This window comes from Gymnogyps californianus, chromosome 2, assembly GCF_018139145.2.
Source record: "Gymnogyps californianus isolate 813 chromosome 2, ASM1813914v2, whole genome shotgun sequence".
NCBI lineage: Eukaryota > Metazoa > Chordata > Aves > Accipitriformes > Cathartidae > Gymnogyps > Gymnogyps californianus.
The window spans coordinates 112,512,206-112,528,817 of record NC_059472.1 but is presented as its reverse complement, the minus strand read 5'-3'; the positions used below and the strand labels follow the sequence as shown (position 1 = coordinate 112,528,817).

Genomic DNA, 16,612 nt, shown 5'->3' with positions numbered 1-16,612 from the left:
GGGAAACCTGACAAGCCACTGATCTCTTCCTTTAATATGAATGTTCCTTTCTACAGGCTTGCCTTCATGACTTTTATTACCAAAGTAAATATATTTCAGTCATAAATGCAAAGACAGAGCAAATCTGTCTGTCAGATAGTGTTGGGGCCGGGGAGGGGGGGGGCAATAAAAGAAGATACAGAGTTAATACATTTTTTAAGAGCTCTGACCAACTGTATCAGGACTGGAGAAAGACTTTGAATCTTAAGCCCAGAGGACATTGAGATTTCTAGTCCTTGTCTCTCCATGAAGATTCTTGGCTAAGGAGGCAGCTTGCTCTCCTTCTTCTATATTGTCAGAGCTCTCCAAAAAGGAGTGGACCTTTATGAAGTTAATTAGTGTTGGACTAGCAGATATCAAACTATGCTGTAGGTTGTGCCGAGTTGCAAAAAGAAGAAAGATGGGAGATGGCCAGCTCATCTGGGGCTATTTATTTTGCCCTTTCACTTTCCCACCTTTTGCTTTCTCAGAATCTCAGAAGTGGAACTTGCTGAGGATTTAAACACAAAGGCTGAGCTTACCCTTCCTCCCCTTAATAAAGACCACCGTACCAAAGGACAAGAATAGCCCTGAGACAGGAACCGGCACAAGGTGTCCCTCTCAAAACATGGCACGTTTCAGAGCTATAGTCTCAAAAGTTCTCAGAATTAATCCTCAACCACCATAGTACCTATATATAGGAAAGACCGTTTGACCTTCAGAGGAGAAAGAATATTCTTGCCTGACAGTTGCCCTATTTGCATTGCAGAAATCTTGGCAAAGTGAACAGAGTGATCAAAGATATGACCTACACATTTCAAAGAATAAAGTACTGTAAGTACATTTAAGTAACTACCTAATAATCCTGGAATTTTGTTACTAAATCTATAGTTGCGGTTCTTCAGAAAGAATGAACTAATACTGCATTTTCTAAAACTACTGAGCATGTATCTCTTTCAACATATCATGCACTAGACAGCAAGCTACTTTGAAATACATTGGGAGTATTTTGTTATGTCATAGAAACCCAAGTTCCTACACAGCACTAGGATAGGAGAAAGAAATAAGGATGATGAGTCCCCAGATCCACAACTGTGTTGGAGTGAACCCTTTGCTTCTATGGAGGATCTTGAACCTGTTCAGGTTTGGGGGGAGAAAGGATTTCCAGTCCAGCCAGCTGCTAGGACCTATCGATGCAGCCACAGCTGGTTCAGCAGCCCACTTCCATCGCAGGCTAATGGCATCTATTTATGTTGCTATTTTCCTGCTCTGGATAGATGTTGCCATGACTCTACCTCCCCTTTTTGTGTTGCTGTTACAGCCTCAACCCTGTAGCTTCTCACAGTCAGTCTGCTTCCTCCATTTTCTTCTCTATCTTGAGCGTCCCCTTTCCCAGCCTATTGCTTCTTCTGCCTTTCCAGTTGACTAATTCATGCCTGTTCAAATCCCTTCTAAAGAATTAAGGAGTAAACACACTTAAAGTCGTCATAACATTTGTGAACACTGCTTATATATTCAGTTACTGTTCCCTTACTTGGTCTACTTGGGCTGTGATTTCTTTGGGCCAGAAACTACCTAACTCAACACTGCATGTTGTTAGAGCAGGAGTCCATTCCTGGGATATGCACAGGCCCTACTACAATATAATCACTAATTTTAACTCTAAGCAATCTTTAAAGTGGTTTCAGCTTTACAATACCAGTTTTAGGGATTTATAGAGCTCTTTACATATTAAAAGTGTTGACCAAGGCAACCAATGGGCCGTATGTACTATCCAGAAGTGGTAAAAAGGAAGTAGAACGAAACAAATTCATTGCACTGTGGAAACACTTCATAATTTTTGCAGTTACTGTTACCCAAAGTGAAGAGGAGCAATTCCGAATAGTGGTTTTACTGAAGTCCAATTGATTCTTACTGGATACCACTTATATTGTACCAAGTACCTCACAGCTTTGAATATGTATATCAGAGATGGTCAAGAAGCTTCCTGACATAAGCAATACATACAAGAAAAATTTCAAGGGGGGGAGGAGGGGGATGGGGAAGGGGCAAAAAATTGTCCTGAATGAGAAACACAGCTGTATCTCTTATCTCAAGGCCACCACACTTTTGTCTGGCATTTCCAGGAGAGAAATAGGTGTTTGTGTGCTCAGTAACAGGGACAGGATAACCTCAATGTTTCTAGGACACATCTTTACTGTACAAAGCTAATGTAAAGTGCATGCACAGTGAGTCTGTCAGACTTCCTGCAATCACCAGATCTACAGCCAAGCACAGAGCAAATCCAGTGTTTCCAGGGTCCACGATTCCTCTCTGCACTCTCCCCTGCTGCACAGAACCCAGCAGCTATGGGGAATTGCTCCACAATGGTTCCCACCAGGTCACCAAGCTTCCCGGACAAACACGGTTTTCTCAAATTCTGCGTGGCAACTTTTCTGGGTAGAAAAGATGATGCTTCTCGGGAGGTCAAGGAATGTGGCAGATATATCCTGAAAGGTTAGCAGAGATGAATGTTGCTCATGTCCTCCAGAGGGTAAGTCAAAAAGCCTACATTAAGATATACTAATTATAAAGAGTGAATATACGCATCTGTACACAATTAAATGTACAGTAAGGAGAGACCTAGAGCCAGCTGATAAGGAAGGGGTATGTCTAGACAGGCACGCAGATCAGGGCCTCAAAGCAAGTACCTTTGTGTCCACTCTGTCTCTTGAAGAGAGGTAGTGGATTAAATTCCACATTTTGTGGTAAAGGCCAGGGGTAAATGTACAGCCCTCTGCCTCAGGAAGCAGGAGGAGGATGAATCCATAGTTCCTGCATCTTAAAGCACCCTAAGCACAAAGCTGCTGGGCATTGGGTGTGAAGATACTCTTCTCTTCCTTCCTGCTGATGGTGGACTGCTAAAGAATGCTGCTAGGAGGTAAAACAAGCAAGAAGGAGCCTGGCTTCAGCCTAATGGTCAGAGTTCTCTGCTCAGAGGAAGGCGATCTGGGATTTCAAACCTGGCTTGCTAAATTGCTTCACTTTCTTTCGATGGCTATCTAAAATTAAACACATCTATGTTTCTGGGAGTAGGGAAGAGAACAGGAAACAGAGAAAAAAAATGAAAAAACCTGTGTTTATGGCACTTCTGCCCACAGAAAATACTGGAAATCATCCAATACACAAAGAAAAAAAAAGTATTTCAAGACATTCAGCCTCCCAAAATTCAGGGAAGCACATGGAAATTTCAGGTTGTAGCCAAAATGTGCAATCAAGACTTTGAGAGGTTGCCAGTACTTTGTTCCCGTAAGAGTTGTGCCCATCCTTTCACAGAGAAGGGAAAGTGACAGCTGAAGGACACTGCTTGAAGAGAAGGGGGAGCAATGGGATTCTCAAAAGAACCCTAGAAAACATGTCATTTTATGGTCTGGATAAGAGAATAGTGATTCACTCTGGATCAGGCCTTTAACTACTTCCTCACACATCAGTCTACAAAAGGTTCAGATGGCATCTCTTAAAAGGTGGCAGAGCTGGCCTTCGGTAACTGATGATCCATTCCTTTAACTTCATAAACTGTGCCATGCACTTCATCAGGATAACTTAGGTTATGCAAAATAATCTGGTTAAGAATACAGTATTGCAATCTCTACGCTGATTTCCTGTAAATTGTCACCATACCCTGTGGTATGTGCAGGGATGACTTAGCAATTAGATCATGCTAGTAACACAAAAGCAATTCTATTTAAAGGATGCAGGATAAGGGGGCTTATTAGTCTAATAACTCTTTACTTTTTAGATCTTGATGCTATATGGTTATTACCATGTTATCTGGTGAAGTTGGGTTCCTGGGTCCTTATTTAGGGACCAGGATATGTGATCCAATTTTCAAAAGTACTGAGCTGTGAGCAAATCTCACTGCCTTTTCTAGGAACTATTTCCTGTTTTATAGCTTTATAAAGCAAACACTTAGATATTAATGTGCCTAAATATAGATACAGGAGCCTGATTTTAGACATTTATTTATTTTGTCTTTAAATTTTCAAGGTGCCTGCAAAATAAAGCTATTACCTACAGATCTATTGACCACAGAAAAAGGAAGTGACTGACTCTCCCCAGACATCCCGTGCTTCACTATACTACTGATGGAGACAGTCCATTCATACACCCTGCTGAGCCAAGTGCAAAATGGCTGATTTAAATTCCCACTAGAAAAGCGATTAATATTGTGAAAAACTTTCCAGGATTTCATCAGATGTGCCGGCTAAAATGAGAACGCATGATTTCCACAATACCCCTAAAGAGTGGTGGAGTGAACACATGACGAAGGCAGCAATACCAGGGCAGCGATAAGCATTCAATAGAATACTACTATGAAACCAAAGAGCTGTGCCGGGGACCAAGGTTAGCTAGCAAGCTCCCTCAGCTCCATGTAGACTTCATCAGAGCGTGTCTTCATGCAAAGGAAACAGATGTTCATTTATAGTGCATTAGTGTAAGAAAACAGAAACTGCCCACTAATAATTATTTTACTACCCTAGTAAGGGTGCAACCATGTAAATCAAACTTCTCCAGCTGGGGAAGGCTATGGGGGAATTCATCCACTTTATTGAGTGGAAGACTCTGGGCCTATGGCTCATGACTAGCACATTGCCACTTGTCAAGCCATCTAAGGCCAAATGCGATCATTTCTCCCCTATTTCAGCTGCCTCCTGCTTTCAGTAAGTGTTAAAAACTGGGCTGGAGCACCAAGCTAAAAAGGAGAGGACACTCAAATACAGAGGAACAGGAATTCCCAAATGAAATCAGCTGTTTAGAAAAGATCAGGCATGAAACCTGTTAGCTATTGAAGGCAAGCATAAATTAATAAACATATGTATTAGTTATTCCTCACAGCAGTGAGTGGATTTAACAATGCAATCTTTTGTTCTCATATTCTCCTGGGGTGAAGAATTACAATTGGTGGCAATAGAAATACGCCCCAGCCTTTCAGAGCTTTATTAGATTTCTGGTCTGACTCACTCATTTTTCAGGCTGAGGCAATTTTTTCTTTTTTAAATCATTAACAGTTCAAACCATCCAAACAGTGTTCTCATTTTACAAGACTTCAGACCTTATAAACTCATGGAACAATAGATGCGAAAGACCTATTGGGTTAATTGTCCCATCTCCACATACCATTATAGGATGGATTTCTGCAGCACATTTCTCAATATATTTTCCTGTCTTGTCTTAAATGGTCTTCCATTTATTTTGGATGACTACAGAATAATTCAATTATATATCTCAGGAGGGTTCTTTAATGATATTCGAGAACGTTTTGAACTCTAAACCTCCTTATTTCTACTACTAAAAGTGGAACTGTGTAAGATGAATCTTTTTCACTCAGGATACTTTCATATTTAAACATTTTAACACAAGAGTCAAAATCTTTGTTACTCATCACACAATTGTGTAATTAAAAATATAAAAGCATAGTAACAACAACAGATGAAAAACAGATGTGGCAGCTGTTTTGTCAGCTGAAATGCAAAAAAAAAAAAGTCTTCAAATCATCAGATAGGCAATTTATGTCTACCTTTAGCTCATTTAGACCCCCAAGGATATGTGAAAGTCCTCTCCTATAATCCACCTGCACTTCGGTGGTTTTGTATTGATGAATGCTACTCTGAACTGACAAGGATTTTGTGGCACTGAGGTACTCTGAACTGAATGAACTAATACGATCATATTATCTCCTCTCAAGATGTTAGGTATTCCAATTAAGCTCTACTGATCCTTCACATAACTGCTGAAAAGATATGAACAGAGCTAATGGAGCCTGCCTTCCTGAAGTCTGTCACCTGCCTCTGTGGCTTTTTAAGAATATTACAATTTTCTTTTATAGCTCCACGCGTAAGCAGGAACTCCCCCTTTCTTACAATTACAATTCTCCATCCACAGAGTAGTTTAGAAATGAAATGCATGCTGTTACGCTGAACTGCAGAAATTATGCAGTAGGATTTTAAGTTAGGGTTCAGCTTGCAAATACGTACGTGATCATCTCTCCTTTCTCTACCCATTTATTTGAAGAACCTGTAAACTAAATCAGATAATTCACGTCCTACCACCTAAGACAGGATCACCCTGTAGTCTGACCCTCCCCTAGCACATATGCCAAGACATGAAGGTCTACGTATCTGTGTGCGTGTGTGTGTGTATATTAGTGTATGATATTGGCTATTGTTCTTTAGGAAGCCCATGAGATCTAAACCTGGGGATTAAACCGTTTTACACATTCTCAGTTATGTTGTTTTTCCTCTACTGTTAAACAGGAATATGAACAAGTTGGACAATTACTGGCCAAGCCTGTCATTGCTTAAGAACGAGCATATAGAAACATGCATACCATGAGAGGCACCGATTTCCACTCATTCTTACTTCAGCGAGTTTGCTAATTATAAACATTTCAGAGGTACAATACATCTGGACACCTGCTGTTCTTGTTCAGTTCTGAATCTCTTCCAGACTTATAAATCTTCCCTCTCTATTGCCATTCAACAACAACAACAAAAAAAAGGCAGGCAAATGTAATACTCAGCCTAATCCAGTACATGCTCAGGGTGGGTCCCTTCCAGTTTTCCCAGCACGAACAGCACCCAGTCCCTGCCAGTTCAGCACAGACTCTGACCAAACTTGTCTAGAGCAAAAGACAGACACCACCAAAGGGATGGCAGAGGGAAGAGTGGAAATCATCACTTTCAGCAATCCCACTCCAATCAAAGGGAAAATAATGGCAATTAAGCAGGAAGGATGGCACACACAGTGGATCTCTGCAAGAATAAATGCGGAAGATAATTTGGGAGTCTGCCCTGCCCAAGGAGGAAAGAGTTTAGTGGCAAGATGTTTCATCTGGAACATGGCAATTAGGCTGACTCCTGCAGTCTCCCAAAGACTTCCTATGTGCCTGGGTATAAGTCAATTAATCTTCAAACTTTCCACCTATCCAGCTAGTGACAGGTATACTAAGGTACTGAGGCTTCAGCCGTACCAGTAAATTAAACTGCCCTGGCCTCCAAGACAGGAGCATCCTAACTCCTGACCCATGCCTGGGAATGGTTTACAGTAGTTGGCACAGGCTAAAACTGTGCTAAGAGCCATTCCAGCAGCTTACCAGGATAAAGATGTCACTCCGATGCCTAGAAGTGCCCCGTGCACAGCTCAGTTTCCTGGCAGAGACATGACCTGACTCAAGCAGGCACACAGGGATCTCTGCTCTGGAGAAGGCACCACTGACAAACCTGGACCATGCTGTGTGTATGGACACTACATTTTAGCCTGTCCAGATCTGTCATTGCTTTGTCCTCAGTATGAGACTGGGTGTGTTTGCGCATGTTTTAAAATAGAGAATGGCATTATTTGTGCAGCAAACTAAAAATCACTAAAGGTGTTCATAATTCAGCTCCATAAAAATCCTCCTATACTTTCTCATACCAGCCCACTAAGCTAATTTATGTGCAAATACTTAACCAGCTTTTCAAACACAAGTATTTCTAAAATAGTCCTCTGCTTTAAAAAGGTGAAGTTTATCCCAGAGATGTGCAGTCAGCCGGAGGTGCAGCACTGTACCCAAATTCTCACTGCAAGTCAGTGGTACAGCTGGGAACAGAACGTCCTAAACATTTTCTGTCTCTTCTTATAACTTAGAAGTAGTTTTATGGCAGACCGTTCACGAAGTCCTGAAGACACTGACGCAATTAAATCTACTGAGAATATTTTCCTATAACAAAATGGTGTCTCCATCCACATAACAGCAGGTGATTTTATTACAGTATTTAGAACAGGCAGAATTCTAGCATACCACATTTTGAACTCTAAGATACATTACTGGATACCACTAGGAACAAATCCTCACTGTATTTGGCAGGAGATCTTTCTCCTTCTTGGTTGACATGTATTTATACAGTGGGTATACAAAAATAAATGTTATAGTACAAACCACTTACAACGAACGAAGCCAAACCAAGTTCTAAATACACATTAATTTCCCTGAAGTAAGAAGACTTATTAGTTTTTTCCAGTGGATGGAGGTAGCAACTGGATTTGGGAGGCAACAAAGAAGCTAATGGAAAGTCATCCTCAGGGTGGGAAGTTTTAAAGTTCATAATACACACTCAAAAAGTAGAATCTTTTTTTCCCCCACTCAATCTTAACCCATCAAAGATTTTTTGTTTGAGCAAAACTGAGCTGGCTAGCCACTTAACAACTTGGAAAGCTGTAATCTTCTCCACAGAACCAGTCTCCACCCAACAATTGTACATGTTGCCGAGGCATCTATCAATAGACACGTACACATAACCCTTAAGTATTTGCTTTTGCTACCACAAAAAATTACACCAAGCTATAGCAACCATCGTTTCTAATAAGCATATACAAGAACCAAAAAACAATTAAGTCTGTGAGAAATGAACTGTTTCTGTATCCTGGGCCAAATAGTCCCTCAGGCCAGTTTAATTACATTATTACTTCATTTTGAAGTATCAGAGCCTCTTTGCTTACAAAAAATGGCCAATACATGAAGTCCCAAAATTGCATGCTTTTTCATTAGGAATTTTCAGTTAGGATCCTTTTCTTCAAATCAATCAGACGTTCAAATTATTTATCATATTTTGATTGTTTCAAGCACAGTTCATTTAGGAATAGAAGCAGGCTCCTTCACTGAACAGTCAAGGTTTGTTTTTGTTTTGTTTTATTTTTAAATACAAGCATTTTGCATTGCCTTACAGTAAAAGCTGCATTCTTTTAAAATAAAGGTGACCAATAAATAAAAGCATTTTGAATAATATCCCACATCCATGAACTCCTTTACTACTACAGCTCTGCTTTGGTCTAAGTGATTAGTACAAGACCAGACTGTTCTCTCACATACAATGTAATACTGATTTAAAGGATGAATATCCAACAAAATCCTTTTCTGTGATTATGTCATTGGGGAAATATCACTTCTGGTGGTGGGTGTCCATGAACACTATTTCCAAGCTGACTCCTTAATGCATTAGAGCAAAGCACCATGAAGAACTTCATATGCTCAATATAATCTTCAATTCTCATGTCAAAAGGCCTCTTGATGGCCTTCCTACCTCCTTGTTTGTGAGCCATAGGGCTGTACACTCTTGTTGCGAAGTCACGCATGCATGCAGGGAACATCTGGTTCATGAAAAACAAACTGAAATCCCAGTGAAAGTGATCACTTCAGCTTTAACATCACTTTAGTTTAAATAAAATCATATCTAGGTGACTATAAAGCCCACATGTTTGCAAGATGCGTGGCTTTTCCAGTAGGTCTAGCAGACCTGCAGTAGGATCTCGAAAGACAGAAGTCTTGCTCTTTCCTGCCCAGTCATGGCTCCCTCCCGTTTCTTCAGCTATTCACTACTTCCAGCTGCTTCTGCATTCATTCAGAAAAACCAGCCACCTGAGCTTTTTAGAAAAGTGTCAGCCTCTTAACAGTATCTTAATGGTGCCTCGAAGCAACAGATGCAACATTTCTGATTTCAAAATGCCACTTCTTACTGGATCAATAGGATCTACAGCTTTTGAAAACCATGCACAGCTAGCAATATTTAAAGACCTCAGTACTAGCACTAACACTAAGCTTGTCCACCTCCCTCACCCCTGCTGTATCTTCTGAAAGCAGAGCCCACTAAATCTGTCTTGAATTGGACTTCCAAAATGTAAGGTCCCTCCATAATCATTACATTCTTTGAAAATGTAAATGCTTTATTATACAAACTTTGGTTCCTACTATCTGTCTTGGCCTTTTAAAACAATTTCTGCTTATAAGATAACAAGAATCCTGAAAGAGAACACTACACCCTGATTTTCCCATGAAATCGGTCTTTGAGAACCCCGCCGCCATGCCTCGAGGCTACTTTGTCACCATGACTGCCACACTAACACTGAAGCTCTTCCCACTTCCTTAGCTGAAAGCACACTGGCAGGCACACCCCATGTCAAAATCCTTTTCTTACAAAGCTAAGTGAACAACATCTGGAAAGCAAATGGAAAGGGATTGTTAAACTGGCTCCCTCTCATCCAAATTACGCAAGAAAACAAGTCAGGGAAATTCCCAACATATTTTTGTTTCTGCTCTATAATGTCAGCATTTAGGTATTTTAATATTGATCCGAGACTATGCCTGCAGGGCAAGATGTGACCTTTTGAGTTTAAACCCAGTGGTAAAGCATCCAAGCAGTTTCGTTCATGTAACGCTTAGATTTTCAGCACACTCCTCAAGTTCCAAAGTTCTCCATAAATTCCCATCATATCATTGCAACAATACAACATTCAGATACGTTAACAGCCACACAATCCTTCTTCATAAAAATAAGTAATTCTTAGATGCATCTTTCATTCATACATTTATAAAAATAAAGCATACTTGAATAAATACTCATGTCTCTAAGTACAAGGATTATAGCCAAATACTGTTCAAAACACTTGGGTATATGACAAAGCAAATCTCTAAGCTTTTTATTTACTTTTTTTTGAGTAGTATTCAGGGACCTGCAATTTCAACACAATAACATATCCTTATGAGCAGCATCAGAAAGTAATGTTACAGATGATGATGCAAGCATCACTTAATAGACATGAACTTCCCAGGGTTAAAAAACAGATCTAACAATTCACTGCTAAAAGTCTCAGACTCCAGACAGACTTTTCACAGCTTTAAAAAAAGTTTCCTATTCACAAGCAATGCCAGCTTATAACTCTGTAAGCATACTTTGGAAAATAAACTTGACTGGATGCAGCCCTGAGCAACTTGATCTAACTTTTAAGTTGGCTCTATTTTGAGCACGGAACTGGATCTACAAAGGTCCCTTCCAGCCTAAATTATCCTGCAATTCTGACACACAAGAAGTTTTGCAAGCCACAGAAGAAGTCTGATTTCCCTGTGGAGCCTCGAGCTTCACGGTTGGATGCTCTGGTGCTGGCATAGTGGGAAGTTGAATTGTCTTGCAGGCTCCTTCCTCTGCAGACTGTCCTGCACCTACAAGGACGGTGCTCAAACTGGAGTCTTTCAAAAGGTCACTAACAGTGTCTCTCTCCTCAACATGACTGCCTGCTTCATGAACCCTGAAGGTGTTTAATACCTTCATAAGCACTGTCTTGATCACTCCTGTCAAAATCTGCCAAAATTGGCCAGTATTTGCCAAAGATACTAGTGAGGTCAAGACAGACAAACGACAGGTGGGATCATCACATACACTTCAATTCCTTAGGGAACAATTTGGCAGAAAGAGGAAAAAAAAAAAGAATCTCTACTCTCTAAATGAGAAATGTTTCAAAATTAAAGACAAAAGGGTTTTCTGCACTGCAGTGGAGCAAAATAGGATCCTAATAAGTACCTGACTGCATCTACGCTTTACTTCCTCTGAAACAAAACCATCCTATTTTAGCACAGCATGTCCTGCAATAACAGCAGGGGTGGGTTTCCCTTGCTACATGACTGGACATTGGAGCCCTCAAGAAAAGAGGGCAGCTGGGCCAGGCAAATTTTTCTTTATTCTGTCCACCGTTCTCCCCTCATACAGAGGGGCAAGTCCCTGTGTCCCCTCCTGGAGCCAGCCCTGTCCCTCTGGCACTAACAAAGGCTCAACCTACAAAGAAGGCCAGGGCCAAGCCTTTCACAACCACCTCCTACAGAAAGGGAAGAACCAGAAGGGGCAGGACCTTTCTCATCCCTTCCCTTATTCAGTCTCCTTCTTCCCAGCACAAACACCCTGAAACAAGAAAGTGACCTCACCTTGTGCTGCCCAACCTCGTCAGCACAAGTCTTTACTACGTCATGGAGAAGCAATGATGTCAGCAACAGTAGGGATTGTACAAAAAGTCTACTGTGTGCAAACGACCCAGAGCTTGGCAATCCCCTTTTACGGCCACTTCTGCCATCAGTTCAGCCACAGGCCTTCTAAGGAAACAACATAGTCCAAATCTGACCTGATTCCTTTGTGCTATCTTTTGTCCTTTCTTCCAGCGGAGAATGGGCTTGAGAGCAGGTAGTTCCTTGTCCTCTTTTCCTCTTTCTATCACATGTTCTCCAAGGCTGTATGCAGCTTCAAATACAATTGGAGATATGACGTCTTTGACTCTTTTCTGTAAAAGAAAACAAACAGATATTTCACCTATGCATATAGGCAAGCAGATTTTTATATACAACAATTATACATACAATTAAAACAGATTTTTATATTCAACACCACAGACAGGAAGCAGGCTTCTCTACTTCCTTTATTTTTCTCCATGCCAAACAGGAATAAGCACATCATACCAAAACAAGTCAGAAGATTAAAAAAAAGTCCACAAAAAAATTAGTTATTCTTTTGGGACCTACTCCTGGTTCCACAGAAGCAGTGGCATATTTGGCACACCTATAAATCAAGTGTCTTTCAATAAAACCAAGACACTTTCTTAAAAAATAAAATAAATTAGGAAGTGTTTCCATTAGTCCTGCACAACGTGGAAGCAAAGAGCAAATCATCTTCATCTCTGGGGTTTCTAAATGCTAGACTTCGACTGAGGTCACCTCCAGTGTGCTCCACTTATTCAAAGAAAAGAAAACTCCATCTTGCCTTGTTGTTTTGCAATATCAGCAAAATGAATGGATGGGTAAAGATACTAATGTGGCTACAAAACAAGATTACAGACATACAGGGGCAAGAAAAGCCATCTTCCAGCACGGTTCTGAAAGCAAAACTCGCAGCTTCCCTCACCCTCAGCACAGTAACACTTTCTGCAAAGTGTTGCAAAGTATGCAAAGGAAGAACATTTTTCAGTTTCTTTATTTGCTATATTCTAGGCTTCATACCAGATGTATTAAATGGTGCCACATTATTCGTCTGATGGGACGAAAGGATTGCCTTTTCTTGTTGTTGGAGCCCAACTCACAAAACTTATACCGTTTGTCACACCATGTGATGCCTAAATCCAGTTTTCTGTGCGAGGACAAAATGCTCATTGCGCTCTGTTCAGTCCTGACTTCCAAAATCCAATTTACCAGAAAACAGAAGTGGCAAATGCTCTACCTTTTCATAGGCAACCATTCCTCTTAAATTTTAGCTACTTAAAAACTTAGCATGAATTCAGTGCAGACAAAATTGAGGCAATAAATAAATACCATAAGTAAGCACAACAGATCTTCAAATGGGCCAGCTCTCAACTTCACCTTGCATCAGTTAGTGGGCTTCCCTGAACACAGCCTGCCAACCACAACAAGTAATTCACATGCAATGCAATTTAAATTGCATCTTCCAGATGTGGGAAACCTGCGCATCAACCGGCTTTCTGACCACCCTGTTTGATCTGTTTCAAGGCAACCATTTGGTCTCTCTAACATGTCGACTGGCCACAGATCTCTGAAGTCAGACGAAGATTAGTGGCTAACCAAATTCCCAAATCATCGGTTAGCTGGGTGAATAATAGCAGAGATTAGGTTGGATGACTTTTACTCTGCTGCACCTTGAAGCCTCCAGCCAGCCCCTGAATCCCCTCCCGTTACCAATGCCTGCCAGTGCCCAGCAGCCGCCCAAAGTTTAGACCGTGCATTGCTTGGAGCGGTTTGTGCTTTCTTGGTAATGGACACCGATCAACAGCGGACATAGCAGCAACGATGATGACAGCTCCGTGACCTCTTCCCCATCCCGTAAAAAGGACCATGCATGTTCTGGGGCACTGCTAACGCCCTTGGCAGAAAAGACACCAACGCCTTCAGCCCCTTCCACAGTCCCACCCTCGGGGCAGGAGTTGTACCGTACTGTGATTACTAAATAACAATACTACAACTTACAGAAGCTACTAGCTTTGCTCTCACAGAAAATCATGGGTATTAACTTAAGCATGCAAGAAGACTATGTATACGGAGAAACAAGACTATAAAAGAGCATGCCGTGCAGCAATAGTACACAATAAATCATCAGGCAAATTGCCACCTAATCCAACTGTATGCAACCAACTGTGTAACATGGAACAATTAAAAATGTAGGGAGTGGATTAAATTAAAATCCACCTATAGTTTTTCTAGCTCTATTACTACAGTATGGCAAGAATAAGTGCTTAATGACTTCTAAGTGTTTTAATATGATCTTGCAGGGTTCAGTCCAATGCCCTTTGAAGTCAAAAGACAAGTTTCCCATTGACTTCAATGAACATTGGAGTGTGCCCATATTCTTCGCTGGTGTGTCTTTCTGCTTCATTTTAGTGGTGAAATTGTGACTTCCAGCAGCTAGATTAATTACATGTGTGGATATTCCCTCACCACAGCCCTGGGGAAATATATTTCACATACCCACTTGTCTTTAATTAAGGATGAAAGTATGAATGCTACCCAGTTATTAATATTGCCACATGTTCAGTCCCTTCTGCTCACAATCCTACAAACACGAATGTGACAGTCTGTGGGATTTGTCCTCAGTAAGAAATAAAGACAGTTCTGCCTCACAGGTACACCACAGACTGTCTGGGACGTGAGCACGTAAAGAGAGCAATGAATATTTGCCCAAACGCAATCTGGGGAAGTACTATTTTAGGTTGGAAATACACCCAGTTTCTTTCTCTTTCGGTCTACCCAAACGTACCGTTTCCAGTGGTTGAATCATTTACTGATGACACAGCCCACAGATTGCTTTTAAGTATTCCTGATTTCTAAAAGGAAGTCAAAAGATGCAACGACAATCAGGTTTGAGATAGACTGAAAAATCCTTCAAGTCAAGGAAACTGTATGTGTTGCTTTTTGTATCAGTTACATGGCCCTAATGAAGTGGATTTGCCAAGGGAAATAATTTCCACAAGCAGCTTTTACATGCATTCACCTTTTTTCACCATGACGCTGTGATGCTGAGGAAGTGTCAAAGGTTAAAGACATTTCCGCATCATGAAAAAACATCCCTGGCAAATCATAGCACACAGACAGCACAGCTTTCAATAATGGAAAAAACGTCTGGAAGACATTAAAACAAGTGTAATATTCAAGGAGTTCACGTTATCAACAGAAACAACTGCGTAACAAGGGTTCAGTAAGTAATAGCAATAAATATCCAGTCTGTACAGACTGGACGTCACTAAACTGCTGCAAGTTTTCACTGTGCCTGAATTACACTGGGGACCTGAAGCTGGGTTTCCCACAAGCCATCAGCTATCCTATGTAGTTTTCTTGTTCTTAGAAGCAGCTTCTTTAGGGTGGTGGGTTTTTTTCCTTCTCTCTCTTTCAGACCGGATTTCATTCTGGACATAAGAAACTTTTGCAATAAGGATTTTGCAGAAATCAATACACTTCAGTCCCAGTAAATTACCCTTCTGCCAGTATCCCTTCCTGCAATGGAAACAGCCCCAGCCAGCTGTATCCTTTCGTCGGGATCGTTTGTCTTTTCTTGTGAGGCACACTGCACGACATCACTCTGAGTTGAAGAAAAAGGTGTTTTGGTATGAACAAGCTGGGTTTTTATCAAGGGTATTACAGGATGATCCCTCACTGGTATCTAGCAAAGACAAAGAACTCAGAGTCCAAAAAGAGCACACTCTTAAGAGCATCTAAGAAAGCAGTAAGGCGCTTAGAGATGTTTCAAAAGACACCACGGTCCTGAAAGCTCACCCTAACAAAGAGCAGGCATGCCATCTCCTCTCCCAGAACAATCACCTCAAAGAAATACACATTTTTTAAATGCTGTGGTAGAAGCTGGGCATGGCCACATATTTCTTCCTTTTTGTTTTCTGGCTTAGTAGGGGAGAAGCAAGCAAGCAAGCAAAGCCTCTGCCAGATTTATGACTGCATTTCTGTTTGGCTTTAGTACCAAAAAGTCCTAAAAATCTGAAAAGTAATCACAGAGCAATGATCAAACGTCGGAGCTGTGATTCTGAACATAATTTCCAATTCCCTCTTGCAGATGGAGAGTGATGACTGTAAGACATCATTTTCTGCACTTTTCATAGGCACAGCCTAAGGCACATTGTGACAACACAAACACAGGCACAGATTCCAACATCCTAAAGGCACACTGCCTTGGCAGGCAGCCACTGCCTTCTCCAACCTTAACTTTGTGCTACCAAGAACCCCCACACATCAGAAACTCGGACAAATTTGGATGGAACAAGACAGAGTTTTAGTCAAGGGATAGGATTTACTCTGCTGATGGTGCGAGTGGTTGCCAGAGAGGACTGGATATCATTTCAGCTTTCTTTCGGCTCAGTGCCACTGTACATTCAGAGGACAGTACAGGAGCCCAATAAATCATCACATCTAATCCCCTTTCTTCTACAAGGTGAAAGTCTCCAGCAGGGGCTCTGGAGAGTGCCAAATTCCATTTTTAATTACAGCCAATGGGCTGAGAAATAAATTGAGATGTAAATAATCCCCACAATCTACAGCAAGAGTCCTGCAGGAATAAAGGATGAAACGTGGTCCTTTAAAGCAATGAATATGAAATAATTTTCAACAGCATCGAGTGAGGAAATACACATAACCATCAGGATGACTTCTATGGTTGCCCCTTGCTTTCATCCTTGTTCATGTCTTTCTGGAGTTTCTCTCCTCTTTCTCTGTGGGAAAGTTCTCTGATCTGTTGGGCCTTTTTTCTACTCC

General features: G+C 41.1%; 1 protein-coding gene across 1 annotated transcript in view; it reads right to left on the bottom strand.

Annotated features, from left to right (window-relative positions):
* Positions 1–16,612, bottom strand: part of ITGA9 (integrin subunit alpha 9) — a 225,809-nt gene that overhangs the window by 95,976 nt on the left and 113,221 nt on the right. The window contains exon 16 of the mRNA XM_050915800.1: positions 11,980–12,135. Coding sequence (XP_050771757.1) covers positions 11,980–12,135 — 156 coding nt within the window. The remainder of the gene's footprint in view (positions 1–11,979; positions 12,136–16,612) is intronic.